The sequence below is a fragment of the Zingiber officinale genome, chromosome 5A (genome assembly GCF_018446385.1).
Source record: "Zingiber officinale cultivar Zhangliang chromosome 5A, Zo_v1.1, whole genome shotgun sequence".
In the NCBI taxonomy this organism is placed as follows: Eukaryota; Viridiplantae; Streptophyta; class Magnoliopsida; order Zingiberales; family Zingiberaceae; genus Zingiber; species Zingiber officinale.
In genome coordinates, this window is record NC_055994.1 from 99,154,246 (window position 1) to 99,174,638 (window position 20,393).

Below are 20,393 nucleotides of genomic sequence, written 5' to 3' on the forward strand. Positions count from 1 at the left end.
TCACACACAAAGGGCAATTAGATGGAGATTAGATTCATATGATGAACCAAGAGGATTAGGTTCATGTGATGAACCAAATTATATTAAGAGTAATTCAAATTAGACTAATTGAGTTGGACTCAATTTGATTCATGTATTGAATGAGTCTAATTTAGATTATGACTCATTGAATCAATTTAATTTAATGAATAGAGATTCATTAAATTAAATTGGCTTGAATCAATGGTTAGATTTGATCAACCATGGGAGAATTTAAGTTAAGTTTGACTTGACTTGAGAGGGAAGATGAAGAGTCAAGTTTGACTTGACCTTGACTTGACCAAATGCTATGTCATTGTGACTTGGCATAGGGTCGGCCAATGATGATGTGTCACATCATCAAGGCAACTTCAAGTGAGTGCTACCTCATGAGGAAAACCAAGAGCCATGACTCTTGGTATTCCTTTAGTGGTCGGCCACTTAAAGAGATGAATTAGCATTTGTGTGCTAATTCAAGGAAATTGATTTCTTCTTCTTCCTCCTCTCTTCTTTCTTGCTCTCCCTTTCCTCCATTGTCGTGAGTCACAAAGAGTGCTAGCACACTCTAGTGTCTTTTCTCCATGTCGTTGTTCGTGTGGATACATATAGAGGAGTGTTCACTTGACACTCTCGAGATCCGGCAACCTTGGACGAGCGGGATAAGCGAAGGGCTTCGCATCAAAGCTATAAAATCTCTACCATGTAGATCTAAAGTAGATATCTAGGATAGAAACAAGTACATGAATTTATTTTAATCTTGGCACGGATCCGGTGGCAAGACTTCGGGGTTTTCGCAACGCAAAAAACGATTTTTGCGGCCCAAAAGTCTCAACACTAACTAAGTAAATTTTATAAACCAATGACTTTGAAATCGTTAATTTTGACTTCCAAATTTGGTCGGTGGTTCTTAATAGGTTGATATGATCTCATCTTAATATAAGCTCGTCTAATTTCATCTCTTTGATTAATAGGATATTTTCATATCGGAGTACGTAATGTTGGACCAGGTTCAAGAGAACTGACATCAATATGATCACTGGAATTTGATATATCAATATTAGATGAAGAATTCGCTTGATTTGTTGATGTTTGTTCTTTTGTTTAAAAAAAAATAAGTTGATAGTTTTTTTTTTTTTCATTTCCTGAATTTTTTTATATTAAAGTGAATATTACAAAAATTATCATCGTCCAATGATAAAGAAATACTCCTTAGTGATCGATTTAATATAACATGATATGAAGCCATACTTTTAATATAAGCAAACAATAAAGAAAAGTAATCAATCATACAAATAAAAGTAACCAAATTGATTAATAAATATATTATTTTATTAATAAATTTAATCAATTTATCAAAAGAAAATAATAGTAGTTAACTTGTAGAAATAATATCAAAAGAAAATAAACCTGCACTACAAGAATATATGCTTTTAATGGCATTTAAAAGTGTCATCATATACTACTTATACCGACACTTTTAATATAGTGACATTAAGTCAAAATGTCCTCTATAGTGATGTCGTCTAAAGTCTTATGACATTTCCTAGTGTCACTATAGCATAAAAATAGTCACACCATTAATGTTATGAATAATTGTTATAGTGACAAAAACAATGTCACTATAAGATTTGTAATGACATTGATACATGCCTTTATTATAGTAATGATGACAAATTTATATGTCCTATAAAATCATTTAACAGGACAACTATAAGTGTCGTGTATTTTATTTATAGTGACAAGAAAAATTGTCCTTAATGATAGTTTATAAGGTTAATTTAAAATGCCTCATTATGTAATTTGTAATGACACTTACAAATGTCTTCTATATTAGTCTATAATGTCTTCTATACTAATCTATAAGGACATTAAAAATTGTCATTAATAGTTATTTATGATGACTTTTGAAAAGTCTCCAATGGATTTGATATTCTATTGTAAAAGATGTCATCCATTTTCAATATTTTCATGATATAATATTCACACACATAACAAATTAACATAAATACAAATAAAAAGTTTTAAAATAGAAATTAAAATGCTAATCAATAATTGTCATTAATTTTCTAATCCATAAGGATAATAAATTTGTCACATCAAAAATATCTATATATCAATTACAAATGTACCCAATGTATTTAGTTTTAGAACTAACAAAAAATTAAGTCTCGTAAAGCAAAACATAACCAAACTTGTGGTGCATCTTCATTCTTCAACCATCACATCTTAAACAAAATCCAATATTCTTGTCACCTACAATAAAAATTCATATATTTGTGTAAATAAAATAACATTAAATAAAGAGATTAAAATTTAATTTGAACTAGCAAATATTTACCAAATGATAAATCGAGAAAATTCCACAGCATCAAATATAATTGGTTTAAAAAGACACTAACATTTACCTTACTATTGTGGCACAAAACTCTAAATGCACCTAGTAGAAGTCTTCTTCATTAACTGTCAACTGTAAATATAATTGATATTGGTATAAAAAAGTGTCATAACATGATGGGCATATACAATAAATAGTAGTTAATTAAAAAGTTACATATCATACCAAATGGCAAGGCCAAGCTATCATTCCTCCAAGTGCATCCTCAAACCTTTGTAAAAGATCATATGGCCTAATCAGACTCTCTTCCCGTTCTAGGACAACTAGAACTTGTATTTCACACCAATTTGGTCCCAACGCCTGTCTTCCTACTTCAGTATTTGGATCCATGCTACGAACAACTCCTTTTGCCACAATTTTCATCGAATCAAATAGACTTTTTATCGAGACAGAGCATCCAACCTAACAAGGCAAAAAGAAAAGGTCATGATGAAAACAAATATGGTATACCATCAGCAACAACATTTATGCTAAATAAGATTATATGTTATTACTCAATCTAACTGAATTCTCAACTTCTCAATAAGCAGCAATACACATACAAGAAATCAATAAATGACTAACTCATGTAATTATAATCTCACACAAAAACATATATAGCTTGGAAGAAAGCAAATTAGATAAAGACTTTACCCTTAGAGATAAACTAACTGAATCAGAAAGTACTGGACTACTTGATAATGTTGTGTGTTGTATACTGTTGTAATTTGAACCAAGGTTTGGGTTTGATTGATTGTAAATCTTTGATTCTAACATTGCAATGTGTTGGCCTTGCTTTCTAACTTGTTCATCCATTTTTTCTAACTTTGTCCTTTGCTCCATCACTATTCGGTTGCATGTACTACGGCTTGGAACTTCTCCCCATAAATCAGATGGGTTAACACCATCACCAAACATACGTACTCGTCTTGATCTATCTGGTCCAATAATTTGAGCAAATATGTCATTTTGACCAACTTGATCATCCTCATCTTCAGGAAGTTGATTTTCTAGTTCTTTCATTGCAGCCTTTACCAAAAAATCAAAAGTCATAATTTATACATAGTCATGATGAAAACCAATATCTTTAAAAGTAATATAGTTGTAGTTTATAATTGAACTTACCAATTTTTCCGCCACAATGTTGCTTGAGGGGCTTCCATTAGCATGAGTAAAGCAAGCATGGAATAATTCGACTCGTGATGGAGGGCGCCCCTTTTCTTTTCCCTAAAATTACAGTTGTTAAAAGTTTGTAGATTCTAATGCATGTCAATTATAAAATTAATATGATAAATTACCAATTTTTGTTGCACTTGAGCAAAAGATCTTCTTCCAGTTGTCTGATTCATTATCTTTTGCTTCCGAGCAATCTTATTTTTTTCACTTTGTTCCTAATATATTAAATTCAAAAATTGATACACGATACAAAAGTAAAAATGAAAATTTTATGAATAGATAAAATATTATATACCTTTGATTTTTCTGAATTCCACTGAATAACTAATTTCACATATTGCTCTACAAAAGCTCTGTTATCTCTTTCTTCCAGAAGAACTTGCATTGGCAACTCAGGATCATAATACTTCTTTTTAAGTTCTGACTTCCAATTTCTCCATTTTTTTTATATTGAACGTAGTGTCCAACTTTCTGTTCCAGGAGGAAGGTCATACTTTTCCTACATAGACATTTAGAAAATTTACCCAAATAATAAAAAATTATTTAATAATAAAATTATGCAATCACATTTCAATTACCTTTATAACATCTAACATTTTTTTCTTATTTTCTAGAGGCATTTTATGCCAATCTTCCACGTCAATTGGACAAAATTTACCATTTCTTGCCAAAGTACCTAAAAAATCAGCAAATTTATTTCTTCTTGATCCTATAGGACGTCCCATACCATCACATTGGATCTTAATACGTGGCAGCGTACTAGGTCGACCCCAAATTTTTTTCATAAATGTAGGGCCTCTGGTTTTCTTCTTAGCATTAGGAGATTCACTTTCACTATCTACATATAGAAAAAAGGAGAAATAAATGATTGAATAAATGCAGTGAAATAATTTGTTACATTCTTTGCACAAGTTACCTTGATCAAATTCTTCATCCATAAAATCATTTTCAACAATCTGATTTGAAGCTTGTAACTCAATGTCTTTCTGATTTGAAGCTTCATCTATTTGGATATTTTGAAATACATCTTGAATGTTTTGACAGTCTGCACAAGTATTGTTTGAACAAAATATAAACAGGAGCAGTTAAAATAGAGTTATACAAAATAAAACAATAGATGGCTGATGTATAAAATAATATGCTACCTCTTTTTTTTGAGTTTCGAGTTGTGTAATTGCCAATCAAAATCTGTGGTTGAGTATTCGCCCCATCTTGAAGTTGAAAATGAGATTTTCCAACATTTTTACTTTTAAGGGGCATTCCTATCAAGGACAAGTTATGTAAGATAAATAAAGCATGAAATAACCAGTATACCTAACTATATCAAAACTTAATATTTTGAAATAAAGAATTCGTAAGTTTCATATATTTTTATATCTAATACCTTGTACATCATTGTCTTTCTGATTTGAAGTTTCATCTATTTGGTTATTTGATTCACCTTGAATGTTTTGACAGTCTGCACAAGTATTGTTTGAACAAAATATAAACAACTTGAGTTTTAAATCATAAACAAGAGCGTTCTGACCTTTTCTGCTAGTTACCACATTCTCAATTTCCCTTGCATGATAGACTTCAATAATGTATATAACATATAAAAGAAGAAGTCAAATAAGAGTTATACAAAAGAAAACAATAGATTCCTGATGTATAAAATAAGATGTTACCTTTTTTTTTTGAGTTTCGAGTTGTGTAATTGCCAATCAAAATCTGTGGTTGAGTATTCGCCCCATCTTGAAGTTGAAAATGAGATTTTCCAACATTTTTACTTTTAAGGGGCATTCCTATCAAAGACAAGTTATATAAGATAAATAAAACATGAAATAACCATTATACCAAATTATATCAAAACTTAATATTTTTGAAATAAAAAATTCGTAAGTTTCATATATTTTTATATCTAATACCTTGTACATCATTGTCTTTCTGATTTGAAGTTTCATCTATTTGGTTATTTGATACACCTTGAATGTTTTGAGAGTCTGCACCAGTATTGTTTGAACAAAATATAAACAACTTGAGCCTGCACATGTTAATACATTAATATTTTAAAGTCTGCACAAGTATAGAAATACAACTACAATCGACAAGCAGACTTTACTGCTCCATGATGATGGCAAGCAACACATTTCGCAGCAAGAAATTTACCAGCAAGTAGCTTATAGAAGTCCTGCTAGTAAACCAATGTTGATGGCAGGCGGCACATTTCCCAGTAAATAAATTTACCAGTAAGAAAAAGATTACCATGCTTCTCATAATCAAGCATTGACCAGCAAGCGACATTTACCAGCAAGCAAATTATAGAAGTCCTATTAGATTTTTATCAAGTCTAACCACATTTCCTGGTAACCTAATGTTGGTATTACAAACTCCATCCATTTGTTGGTTGGTATATTACTTACACTAGCAGATTTGAAAACATAAACAATCTGCAGAAAAATGACAATCTGCAGAAAGAGATAGGTTGATAGGGTAAAAAATGGATTCCATGCTACCTCTTTCTTTTGATTTTTGAATCAATAGAAAGAGAGAGCATCAAATCCAATCATACAAAAGAAAACAATAGACTGTTGATGTATAAAATAAGATGCTACCTCTTTCTTTTGAGTTTCGAGTTGCGTGATTGTCAATCAAAACCTGTGGTTGAGTATTTGCCCCATCTTGAAGTTTAAAATGAGGTTTTCCAACATTTTTACTTTTGAGAGTCAATCCTATCAAAAGCAAGTTATATAGGATAAATAGCATGAAATAACCATAATTATAAGAAAGAAAGTCCTAACCTCTTTTTGAATTTCGAGCTGCGTGATTGGCAATCATAATTCGAGATTGTGTATTTGCCTTATCTTGATGTTGAAAATGAGGTTTTCCAATAGTTTTACCATCACAAGCCATTCCTATCAAGAGCAAAAGTTTCAATTTATAGATAAAAAGAAAGTTAATTATATATCCATTGATATGATAAATAAAAGGTTCATAGTCAACAGTGAAAATAATATATATATGGCAAATCTGCTCTCCTGCTATCACTTTATATCATATTAATTAAACATAAAAATTATATAGGCTAGACAAAATCTCATCATAAATAGAATCTCATCATGTATCAACATCAATTTCAACTCCTATCGCATCATCCCGAACCCAAACGATTTCTTCATGATCATGGTCGTCTTCAGGATTACAAATACAACTTTGAAGGTATGTATCAACATCTGCCACAGGTTGCATTTTATAATGTCCTCGTGCATCGGTGGTGATAATTGCATGCCAATTACAATCAACTGGATCTTCCACATAAAAAACTTGCATAGCTTGGGATGCTAAAATATAAGGCTCATTATGGCGCTTCACATTTGTAAAATTGGCCAACATAAAACCATCTTCATCCAGTTTTAATCGTTTTCCTTTGGAGACCCAATCACATTCAAATAAAACAACTCTTAGACCTCCCTCGTAATCTAACTCAATCACATTTTGTAAAATTCCATAATAATCAAGTTCACTTGATATTGGATTCTGATCTCTAATACTTGAATAACTTGAAGTAGTAGCCCGAACAATTACACCACAATTCTGAGTTTTTCTCTTGCGTTCCACTTCTTTTGTATGAAACCTAAATCCGTTGGAAAGGAATTTTTCATATCGTATCCCTATGAAATTCGGACCTCTGGCAAGTGATTTCAGATCATTTGATATTGGATCATCATGGGAAGGATTTGTATTTTCGATCTATCACACAAAAAAAATTGATAAAATATGTATAAAAATCATAATATATAACTTTAATGACAATTACAACATAAACTTACATGTTTTGCAAACCAAGATGCAAAAGACTCACTATGCATACGTTCAATCTGGTGAGTTGGAAGACCAGAATGACTAAGATTCAAAATCCGATGGTGTTCACTGAAATTAAGAATAATGATTTGATAAACATTGATGATTACATATTTAAACTCGATGAAATATATATTAACATACTCTATATAAGATTGCACGTGATGACAGTTGAATAACACATATTGATGTGCCTTCTTTAATGTCTCATCATCAAACTTAGTTGCAATGGCATTTCCAAGTGTATAACCAGAGGTTGTAAACACGTCCAATGCAAATGTTGAACCGATAGTTGTATCATCATTTCTCATTGATTGATTGAATCTTGTCTCTACATAATCAGCTAAATATAAAGAACAGAATGTCAAACATTCCTCAGCCAAATACCCCTCAGCAATGGATCCTTCTGGTCGACTTCTATTTCGAACATATGACTTCAATGTCCCCAAGTACCTTATATCAAAAATATAAATTTTATATTATTGAGTGAAAATAATAATTTAAATAAAATAATATCATTAAGAGAATTGTTTATTACCTTTCAATTGGATACATCCAACGATAATAAACTGGTCCAGCAAGTTGTACTTCAGTAGCCAAATGTACAGTCAAATGAATCATTATGTCAAAAAATGAGGGAGGAAAAATTTTCTCGAGTTGACAGAGAATCACTGCAATGTCTTTCCTTAGACGAACCACATCAGTAGGAGAAATTACTTTACAACATAACTCTCTGAAATACCTACACAATCTGATCAAAGGATTCCGAACTGATTTAGACAAAGTTTTACGTAGTGCTACCGGCAACAACTGTTGCATCAAAATATGGTTGTCATGGCTTTTTAGACCAATTAATTTTGCTGGTTTCATTTGAACGCATCGTGAAATGTTAGATGCATAACCATCTGGAACTTTAACTTTTTTCAAAACCTTGCAAAATGTACCCTTCTCTTTTTTCCCCATTGGATAACAAGCAGGAGGTAGGTAAACTCTACTCGGTCCCTTCTCAATAGGATGAAGTTCTGATCTTATCCCAATTTCTTGCAAATCAAGACGTGATTTAATATTATCTTTCGTTTTCCCTTCCATATCTAGCAATGTCCCACAAATTGATTCGCACACATTCTTTTCAATATGCATAAGATCAAGATTGTGACGTATCACATTATCTTTCCAATATGGTAAATCGAAGAAAATACTCAGCTTTTTCCAATTGAATGGTAGTTTTGGATTATCATCAACTATTTTTCCAAATTTCAATTTAAAATTTTTTAACTCATTGATCACTGTGTCTCCTGAAAGTATTGGTGGTGGTCTTCCATACTCTTCTGTGCCATCGAAATGTTGAGCATCTTTGCGAAACTCATGATCACTGTTTAAAAATTTGCGGTGACCCATATAGCAATATTTTTTACCATTTTTTAACCACCGTGAATGTGTAAATTTGTGGCACACCGGGCATGCAAATTTACCCTTGGTGCTCCATCCAGATAGGGTTGCATATCCAGGAAAATCACTTATCGTCCATAGTAATGCAACATGCAATTTAAAATTCTGCTTTGTTGATGCATCATACGTCTGCACTCCTACTTCCCACAAATCCTTCAAATCTGCAACAAGGGGCTGCAAGTAGATGTCGATGTTATTTCCAGGAGCAGATGGACCAGGTATTAGCAATGATAACATAAAGTATGGTTGTTTCATACACATCCATGGTGGAAGATTATAAGGCACTAAAATGACTGGCCACGTACTATGCACCACACTCATATTTTTAAATGGATTAAATCCATCTGAAGCTAATCCTAGCCTTATGTTTCTAGGATCCTTCGCAAATTCTGGGTGGTTATGGTCAAACGTTTGCCAAGCTGGGGAATCAGCTGGGTGTCGCATGTAACTGTCTTTTGTGCGAGATTCAGAATGCCATCTCATATGGACTGCCGTTTTGGAGGACATGAACAAACGTTGTAACCTAGGCTTTATTGGAAAATACCATAAAACCTTACATGCAACTTTCCTCTTGTCACCAGTAGGATCATCTTCAGATGTTTCCCATCTGGGCTCATTGCATGTTTTACATCGAACTCTTTCTTTGTCCAACCTCCAGTACAAAGTACAATCATTAGGGCAAGCATCAATTTTTTCATAACCAAGTCCTAATTGCTTCATCAATTTCTCTGCTTCATAGTATGACTTTGGTAAATCTTTCATGGCATTTGGAAATGCTTCTCTTAACAATCCAAAAGCATATTGAAGATTTTATTGGTCATTTTTCCAAGACATTTTAAGTGAAGCAAGCGAATGATGAATGCAAGTTTTGAGAATTTCTTACATCCGGGATATAACTCTTTTTGTGAATCATCAATTAATTTATAGAATTTCTCGGCCTCCTCAATTAGAATATCTTTATCCTTTTCAAATCCTGCTGTATTGATTGTACTACCATCGTGTTGTTGGACCCCAAAAGCCTCATGAACTAGTCCCTCCATGTTATCTGCATCATCACGAGACGGAACCGAACTAGATATTGAAGGTGCACTACATGTTCTCTCTCCATGAGCAACCCAATGAGTATAACCTTTGATAAATCCATCAACCGTCAAATGAGCATAAGCATCCTCTCTTGAAACACATATGCCAATCTTACATCTTGCACAAGGACATGCAATCGTTCCATTTATGTTTGCATTAGAAAATGCAAAATCTAGAAAATTCTCAAGTCCTTTTCTGTATTCCTCAGTTTGTCTTGGTAAAAACATCCAACCTTTATCCATCACAATTCCAGTAAAAATATGTACTAAAACTGGTTCAACAAAAAAATAGAGTCAGTCAAAAACTCACCAACCAATATAGAAACTAAAAAATCTATTTGTAAACAACTCAAAAACACTGAATATTTTATAGATAAGCTGCAAACATGTTATTAAATAGATTCAGTAATTGTGCTAAACATGATAAGTCAATAAGATAACATGATTTCAATATCTCAATAGATGTACATTTATTTTTAATTCTAGAAACATAGAAAAGTCCATTATCCATTCCTACAAGCTAAATTTAATTTTTAAAAATCATGATAGTACAGAATGTTTTTATACTTATTATCAAAGAGCAAAGTTTAATAAAAGATAGAACCAAAATGTACCAAAAAGACAAGGTTTTCTATCTAGTTAGAATGAGAAAAATGTCACTTCGGTATGCATGATTCAGGAAGTATGCATGCACTAAATAAGCGAAGGAAAAAATATATGCTTTATTTTCTTCTTTTTCATTTCCTTTTTAGTTGGGAAGTCCCTTGTTGGATGAGCCACCAGACCATGTGGTTCCATCTCCATCAGTCGCGGTGGTGGATCATTTCACATGAAAGACAAAAAAAAATGAGACAAAAAGAGAGAGGAGGAGCGGAAGTAGGCAGAGGAAATAAGAGTGGAATCATGTCACAGTATTGAAATCTATATAGATGGAAAGTGATGTCTAAGGGGAAAAGGAGGAAGATGGAAAGAAGGATTTAATTTGTGGTACATGGGTTTAAATTGTTTTAAATGACAAGGAAGATTCCTTTTCAGCAAAACAAAGCTTGACACAAATGATTCAATGGGGTGCACTAGTGGGAAGGATGCTTCCATATCCATCATCCATGGCTTCTTCTTCATGCATCTGTGAAAAAGCTTGGTAGGGTCATAGGATTGTTCCTTTTGATCAAGATCACAGCCAGGACTTGGGAGGTAGACAAATAAATGGCTTCAGGGGACCAACTAGTTGCTTGAGTTGGATGTGGGCAATTACTTTTCAGCTGGAGGCAGCAACAATGGCAAAAAGACGTAATGATTAAAGGTGGGAGGAAAGGTTTGTATGTTCATCTGGGTGTTGCTGTGAGCAAGACATCTCTTTTACATTTAAAGTAATTAAGCACGTTAGGATAGATATATATGTTTGAATTAGGCTATTACTGCAACTACGACTAAGTTTGCTTTTAAATGAAGTGCAGAGGAAGCTACAACCAACTTTTTATGCTTCTTTTCTTGTAGTACCAAAATGTATCCACTATTCTCTCAGGATTGAAACTTCAGTCATTAATAGGATGATGAGTATAGAAACGAGGACCTCACTATAACTGTCAAAGTTTTTCATAACTTAATGGCTAACAATTTTATCTAATGAAGAATCATGAATGGCGTGTCAATCAACAAAACAAACAGATTGCAAAAGATAAATGGTTTACTAATTAATGTGTTCTTATAAATATCACTAGTCCTTCTCAGCTCAATAATACAACAACAAATAACGCAGAAATCAAGTCAACGAGAGTAAAGAAGAGAGGTAGATACTGAAATCAACCTTAATTAAAACTTCCTTCAAACTAACGTATTGAAGCAAGATGTGGTTTCACGGAAAACACCAAAAATCAACAAGAAATCAACCTCTTCAAAAGAAACAGAACACATAAATACTTAGCTTGCAACCTAGGGCTTCGGATCATGAAAAGAGGAAAGAATAGGACCTTGGCGTCACAAGCAAGAAGGCAGACGACGCACAGACACTCGCAACCTAGGGCTTCTGATCACAAGACGCTAGAAGAGGAAAGAATAAGGGCTCGGTGTGGCAGATGATGGGGTGGATGACGAGTCGGACGGGGCGGCAGACGACAGGGCAGGCGGCGCAAAGGATGTCGAGGGTCGGGCGAGAATCGGGCAGGGACGATCATCGATGGAAATATTGAGAGAGGGAAGAAAAATTAGGGATCGGGCGATATAGGAAAATCGGGCTGGTGAGTGCTGTGTTGGAGGGAGTGAGGAAAAAAATTGGCGCACAGTAAAACATTACATGGCATTTATTAAGTGTCATAATAATATACCTGATAAGATTTTAATTTTATTAATTTTTTAGTTTTAATCAATGTCATTATATATACAAATCAACTACACTTTTAAATATATGTCATGAAGAAAATGTCAGGAAAGTCATTTTTTCTTGTAGTGCTGTGGGGATAGTCACGTGCTATTTGAGAGAAGGGGTGTCACGATTGTACTCGTCGAGTCACTGTTGAATGTCTGTATATGATATGAATATGACACAGTTGAAAAAGAAGGTCGAAAGAAATCCAATCCAAAGAAGAATAGATCTGCTCAAACCAGTGAAGGAAAAGGATAAAAAGGATCGAAACCAAAATCTTTCACACCTGCGGCTTTACGGCTGCATGGAGGAACAAGCAAAGCGGCGGCGTTGGTTCCTCTTGCGGCGTGCAATAGAAACATTGTGTGGGTGAGAGGTAAAGTGTTGCAAAATTTTTAGTTTAATTAAAGTTTAAGACGTGAAACTTTAATTAAATCAAATATAATAAGAAAAAAGTTTGTTGGATTTTAATTAATAGGTAAAAAATTAAAAAGAAATTAATATTATGATGGGACTAAAATTTTTTAAATTTTTTTTTTATGGGTGGGGTTGGAGTCCATCCTAACCCAACCCAAGGGTGGCTCTGCCCCTAGTGGGGAAATTCTCATAGAGCATATAAGTAATGGAGATGTTCTTGATCGGGATATTCTCATAGAGCGAATGAATCATAGCGAGAAAGTTCCCAATTGGGGATGTTCCATTAGAGTGTGTGAGTCGTAACAGGTATGTTTTTATATATCATATAAGTTGCGGCAAGGATGTTCTTGGAAAACATATGAGATATAGCGGAGATGTTTTCAATCGAGAATGCCCCTATAGAACGTATAGGTCATTGCATAGATGTACCCATAGAGCTCATGAGTCACAGCAAGCATGTTCTTGATCAGGATGTTCTGATCAAGGATATGAATCATAACAGAGATGTTCTTGATGAAGGATATTCTCAGAGAGGATATAGTCATAAGGAGGATATTTCCATAGAAGTGGAGGCCACGTCCTACCAATTTCACTTCTTAATTTGTTGAGTTGGCCAAGAAGGAACGAGTAGATTTTTTTTCCATAAAATTAAAAATAAGAACACGGAATACAAAGATTATTAACATGTTAACAATGTTACCATTACATGAGAGTTAATTGGATTAGGCTTAGATTTAGCAATTAATGACAATTAATTCAATATTAATTTAATACAGTTTAAACTAGCAGGGATACGTCTGGCAGGCAGCCGCGTCGCACGCCGTTGCGCACGCGGCGGCGGCAGTTGGGGCACGACCCCTTCGACGCCAGCCACCGCTCGACGCACTGCCCGTGGAAACCGTGGCTGCACGCCGGCAGCACCCGCAGGGCGTCTCCCTCCGCGAACTCCATCAGGCAGATGGAGCACCGCTTCGCCGACCAGGCCAGCTTCGTCGTCGCCGCCGAGAAGAGAACCAAAGGCACCTGCATTGCTGCCATCGCGGCCGACACTTTCTCGGGGGTAAGCTCCTCCTCGCGGTGGTTGCGGTGGTTGTGGTGGTTGTGGTGGTGCCTGACGAAGAAGGCGACTGCGATGACGAAGTATACGGCGACGTAGATGAGGGCAGAGATCAAGACCATGGTGGAGGCGAAGTCGGTGGGGGCGGTGGGGGCGGGTGCCGGCGGCGGCGGGCAGGCTACGAGGCGGCGGGCAGCGCTGGAAAGAGACATCACTGGATCCGAAGCTTCTTCTCAATTGATTGTTAGGGATCGATTAATTGCGATTATAGAGTTGCATTTATTGCTAAGGGAATTGCATGTGTTTTAACATTAATATATATATTAACACCACCTTTTAATTAACATATTCATATTTATTTTAACATTAATATAAAAATAAAATTATATTAATATTTTTTAAACCGAAAATAATTTTAAAATTTATTAGTAATTTTCACAAATGCATATAATTTAAATATTGAGACTAAACTATGGTATATTATTAGAAATTTTTCTCACTAATCAATCAGACATCTTGGGTTTAAGACTCTAACTGTAGCATATTATTAAAAAAATTTCTTATTAAACAATTAAAAATCTAGAGTTCTCTTTAGACCCACATCTTAAAATTCACAACACTATTAAAAAGCATACTTTTCCTAATTTTTTTTGTTAAGATCAAGTATGATATTAAATTAAGTTTTTAATTATAAGTGGTAGTCTATTACAGTAACTTGCTACTGGGATTCTTGAGCTTTACCCTAGTATTTTACTATTGCATAGGTCTGGTGCACCCTTATACCCAATTTATGGGTGTTCTTTTAGCTAAGATTAAGTATAGCTAGTGGATAGTTGTCCCACCTTAATTTTTTATAAGTACCCCTAAAGGTGTATAAAATTATAAAAATATTAAAGTCCTGTCCACTAAAAAAAATAAAGTACAGGCAATACATAAAAATTAAAGTTATTTTGTATATGTCAATTCTTCTTCCCTCTGCATCGCCCACTTAGGATATTCCTTGCTCATTAGTAGACAATCACTTATTTACAAACCTCATGTGGGGCTAATAGTTTTCTTTTCCCATCTCTGTTTAGTCCTATCCCCTTCTAGGGGTATTTTAGTGTATAGGAATTGGACAATCCTATTTGGTCAAGTACCTAGCGAAAAACTCTCATGTTCATTTTCTTATGATATTTCTGAATAACTTTTCGTATTTGTATTACAAGTCTGAAGGTTTTTTTTTGTTGATATTAGTGATAGTGACGATAGTGATTATCGTGATGATATCGATATTGATGATAGTGACGATATTGATGATGACCTTGATCTTGATACGGAGCTAATAGATATGACTAATGTGCTAACTATGTATATGCCGCCGAGAATATATACATTTTATATCGATATCACCTTTCAATGATTGCTAGTTCAAAAAAAAAAAAGAATTGAAAGTCATTAATATGTGAGTGTTATAACACTCATGTTTGTAATACTATTTGGGTGTGATGACACCCACATATTAACACGGATGCTCTAAATGACGTAGATTAAATGGTGTGTTAGTCATAATTTCATTAAAAAAATCTTATTACCAAATTAATGACATCCTAATTAATTATATAAATGTATACATGTCAAAATATTTAATAATTTTTATTATATTTTTAAAAAATAGCAAAAATCAAAATGACATTTTATCCAAATCATCAAAAGGGCTCCCCATTCTCTTATAAAATCACACAATTGTACTCTGATATTATTCTTATTATTATCCTACTTATATATCCCGTCTAAATCGGGGGCGTTGTAGCAGCTACAAAATCGTAGCTGCTATACAGTTGTAGCAGTTATAGTTTCATAGCTACTACAATATATAATAAAAATTAAGATTAAAATAAGTTTTGATTGATATATTAGGCGTTCTATGGTTTTGTCTCAAAATTTAAAGTTTAACAGTCACGTGCAGCAACTACGATGTAGTTACTATAACTATGTAGCAGCTACATTTTCATAATATAATTCAATTATAGTTAAAAGTTACAATCTCTTAAAGTTTATGATTTAACATTCATGTTGTAGCAACTACGTTTTTGTAGTTACTACAACTAAGCTACCATATAGTTGTAGCAATTACATTTTCGTAATTGCTACTATGTGAATATTAAATCATAAACTTTAAAATGTCATAACTTTTAATTCGGATTCAACCACGGAACGTATAATATATTAAATCGATGCTTGTTTAAAGATTTACAATTAGTTATGGAGTGAAACTCATAATGACTCGATTTCAAGAAAAAAATATCATAAAAATGTTTTTCACATGCTTCAAATAATTTACCTTTAAATATTTTTTTTATATTGTAACAGTTATGACATCGTAATTACAATAACTATGTGGCAGCTCAATTGCAGTAGTTAATTAAGAAATCATATCTACTACAACACGTAAGCTAAAAATATAAAAGAAATAATAACAAAAATAGTATATATAATAGAAGATAATTGGGTCATTTTATAAAATGATGGGGTTTTTTATAAAAAAATCAAATTAGGACTTATATGGAGGATTCCAAAAATAAGGGCATCCTTCTGATTTTGGGGGTCAACTAACTATTTAAGAGATGATAAAATTTTTAATTTTCTGCCTATTTTACTTGGTTTAAATTACTATCTAAATTATTTTATTTTTTTAATCGAATAAAAATATAAGAAAATCATAAAGTTATTTTGACATTAATCAAGTGGTGTTTTAAAAATCAAATAAATATTTGGGGGTGCTTGCTTTTGTTTTGGAGGGATTAATAAAGATGACTGTTATATACTTTAATTGTCAAAAAATAATATATATTAAAAATATTTATGAATAATTGTATAGATTTTTTTTGTTTTTCCGAGTATTTATAATATATTAAAAAAAATAGTATAAATTCTATTAATAAATAAAATTTAACATTAATTATATGATACATAATGTTGATAGTTGAACTTTAGACATTTGAATAATGTTCATGAATAAATTAGTTTATTATTCCAAAGGTTAGTAGTCGTCCGTGATTTACCTTCTCTATGTTGATCCTGTGACGGGTTGGCGGGGGCGTTAGGGACAAGCGTATTCGCCTTTTTTGCCACAATGAATAAATTAGTTTTATCGGATGTCTCCGAGAAAAAAATAAAACCTCCTTCCTACTAGTTAACTATAGTTTTTCGATTTGCCTCCTTATAGATGGTCGTGGAGTCAATCGTGTGGGGTCACTGGGATGACAGATTCTACCTTTTGCTATCATGGATAAACTAGTTTTAGTCCAGGTGGTGTGATGGTTAAAACATAAGATGTTGCTATATGAATAAACTAGTTTTTGTCCCTTGGGACAATACCGTGGTTAAGACATGGGGTGCTACTATATGAATAAATTAGTTTTCGTCCTCTCAGGGAGGTGCTGTGGTTGAGATATGAGGTGTTATAACATTAGGTCCCAAGGTCGAAAAATTCCTCCCACCTCATAGTAATTTGGCGGTTTGCTATAAGTTGACTCTGTAATTTACCTCCATTCATATAACATGGAGACAAACTGTGAGGAGCACCTAAGATGAGCATAATCACCTTTTTACTACAATAAACACACTTAGTTTTCCCCCGAGGCAACGGTGCGACGGTTAGGTTCTCCAACAGATAACGAAGGGATCTAAGGTCGTTTGAATCTCAGTTGCAGTACATTGTAGGAAATTTATCCTCCAATGAGAAGTGGGCCTAATAATGCTAGTCGTTTGGATGGACATCCGTAATTACTTTTTAATTTATCTTAGTAGTCGATAGTAAATTGAGACGAATCGAACATCTCTTAAATCAGTACCCATTAAAAAATGAACCAATTTACTTTAGTTTGAGCTTCATAAAAAATTTAATAAACATGTTTAATAAATAAATAAAAAATTTTAACCGCTCGATTTAGATAGACTAGTTTACAACCCTAACTACCACTACTAATAATAAATATAATGATGCTCTCAGATCATAATGTGATGATTAGATCTCGATAACTAAAAAATTTAAAATTTGAATTTCAATTATGACATATTATAAGAAAAAAAAATTTTAGTGAGAAGCGGACTTAAGAATGTTAGCCGTCTGAATGGATCTTTATGAGTTCTTCTTAATTTATCCTGATGGTTGATGGAAAATTTTTATAGGGTCAAATTGATTATCTTAAATTAATTGATTCAAAGAGAAGAGAATTGATTCAAAGAGAATAGCTGACTAGATAGTGCCAACTAAAACAAATGTAATGTATATTAAGGTGCTTCAATCGTTAATTAATGTAGGTCGCATGGTATAAAGTGTAGAACATTATAAGCCTCAATTCTGAATAATTTCCAATAGTTACTCCTAAAAATAAAAATTAATTTCAAACAAAGTCAAATACAATTAGGTTTTATTTATTTCTTTCAGAATTAAGACATACAACTTAAGCATTTGAAATAATTTTTATTTCTTTAAAGAAAATTACGGTTAATATATTTTTATTTTATCGTCAAAATTATACCTGTTGAAATATTTAATTATTTTTTGTGTTTTTAGATAGTGTAAAACATATTTAATAGCCTAAAATTTTTTACTTTTTTTTGGAAAAAGTAATTTATTTTTTATATGAATTTATTTAGTTTTATTAGTAAATTTTTTAGGAGATTTAAGATCTCATGTATTAAAAAAAATTTTAAAATTCATATCTGCACCGTAGCCCAGTGTGCCTGAGTTAATAAAATTTTAAATTTTTAATAATGCCTAATCTACATGTTTAAATTACTATCTCAATTATTTATTTTCTAATTGAATAAAAATAACAAAAAATATTATTTCTTAAAGTCTAAGAGTAACCACAACTCTAAACCTATAAATCCAACTTTATTATGAGACCTACTATACTTACATCATTGTCATGTCATCATAAATTCGACAAACAATTTTATATGAGTCCCACCACAATATTATCTATATTTTCTATTTACTATCTTTATTTAATATTCATTTATATACTACCATAAATATATATTTATTGTGATCGTGCACACACGTTGCGTGTGTAATATAATAATATATAAATTATTTGGGTATTTTAAAATCCGAATTATTTGGATTTTCTAATGTCATATGTAAAAAATTATTTTATTTTAATATTATACTTGTCTTAGTAAAAAAAAAAACTAAGAAATGTATATTTTTTTTAAGATCGTCGGGCTAAAATATTTATAGAAGTTTCTTTGATTATAGTATTGTCAATTCTAAGATGTGGGACTAAAGAAAACTATATTTTTTTTATATAAAACAACCAGAGAAAATTAATAAATTGTTTCGCTTGTGGAATTACTAATAAACCTTGAAATTATTTTTAGTGTAAATAGAAAAAAGGATATTAACGTAAATATATTTTAGGCTTCACCAAAATTAGTTAGTAAAGGGGGGAGATTTTTAATAAACTAGTAAGATACTAATTAATTTATTAATAATATATTTTAGGAGGCGTTTGTTTAAATGATCGGAATGATTATGAGTATAGGTTTGATAGTAGGGTGGAATGAGAATAAGAATGAAAATGAAACCCATCAAGTTATATGAATTTTGTTGATTCCCATAAATCTAGTAATCATTCCTAAAATATCATTCTCAAACTCACAATCCAAATACTATCTTTTACTATCATTCAATTCCCTCATTCTCAAACCTAATTTTATTTAATAATTAATTTAATAATTTTTAATTTTCACTAAATTTGTTTACTAACAAAATTCTATCATGTGAGACCCATGTCCACAAATTCTTTTTTATTTTTAAACCATCCTGAACTAGCCTCCAATTTTGGACGTTGGATTCATCAATTTATAAAAGCTGTATCATTCGTAATATCATTAAAAATTGGATGCTGGATTAACGAATTTATAAAAACTGTATCACTTGTAATATGGTTTACCAAACTTACCTTTTTAGATTTTAAATTTATAATAATATATATTTTTTAACATTAATACTCATTATCTATAGATAATACATTTCACTCAATAATTTTAAAATTATATTATATTAAATAAATATATTTTAAATATATTTTAAAATTTTAAATTATTTTTATTATTTAAATAATAATCATAGTTTTAAAAAAAATAATTTTACTATTTTTCAAAAAAAAATTAAAATCTTTTAATATATTTATTTAATAAAATAGATATACGTGAAAAAATGAAATTACAACTGAATTATAAAATTAAGAAAATAAAATTTAAAATTAACCGTTAAAATATAACCATTAAAAAACTTAAACGGATTCAAGCAAAAAAATGGTGTTATAACATCCTTTTACACTGCTTTAAATAACAAAGGAATGTTACAACACCCCCAATAACACCTGCATAATTATTTTTTCAAAAAAAAAATATCACAAAAGCCTCAAAAATGTTAGCTAAAGTCAGATTTTTTGCAAAAATCAAGAACAATAAAACAATAACACAATTTTTTTTTAGAATTTTCATAGTAAGTAAATCAAATTTTGTGCATTACCGAAAAACAGGTTGAACCAAGCAGCAGCTTAATTCACAGCAAAAATCAAAATGGTGTCTAACCACATAAGCAAAAAGCGACTGCGC

The 20,393-nt window shown here is 31.9% G+C and overlaps 2 protein-coding genes across 2 annotated transcripts; both read right to left on the reverse strand.

Annotated features, from left to right (window-relative positions):
* Nucleotides 1–6,664: 6,664 nt before the first annotated feature.
* Nucleotides 6,665–12,663, reverse strand: LOC121979834. The gene is made up of 6 exons (XM_042531823.1): nt 12,588–12,663; nt 9,755–10,211; nt 7,947–9,638; nt 7,553–7,861; nt 7,378–7,477; nt 6,665–7,297 (listed from the first exon to the last, which is right to left on the reverse strand). Exons 1-6 carry the CDS (start codon nt 12,661–12,663, stop codon nt 6,665–6,667), a joined length of 3,267 nt encoding a protein of 1,088 aa, XP_042387757.1.
* An 832-nt stretch (nt 12,664–13,495) lies between these two features.
* On the reverse strand, nt 13,496–13,987 carry LOC121979835 (probable E3 ubiquitin-protein ligase ATL44). Its single transcript, XM_042531824.1, has one exon. It carries the CDS (start codon nt 13,985–13,987, stop codon nt 13,496–13,498), a length of 492 nt encoding a protein of 163 aa, XP_042387758.1.
* Nucleotides 13,988–20,393: the final 6,406 nt, after the last annotated feature.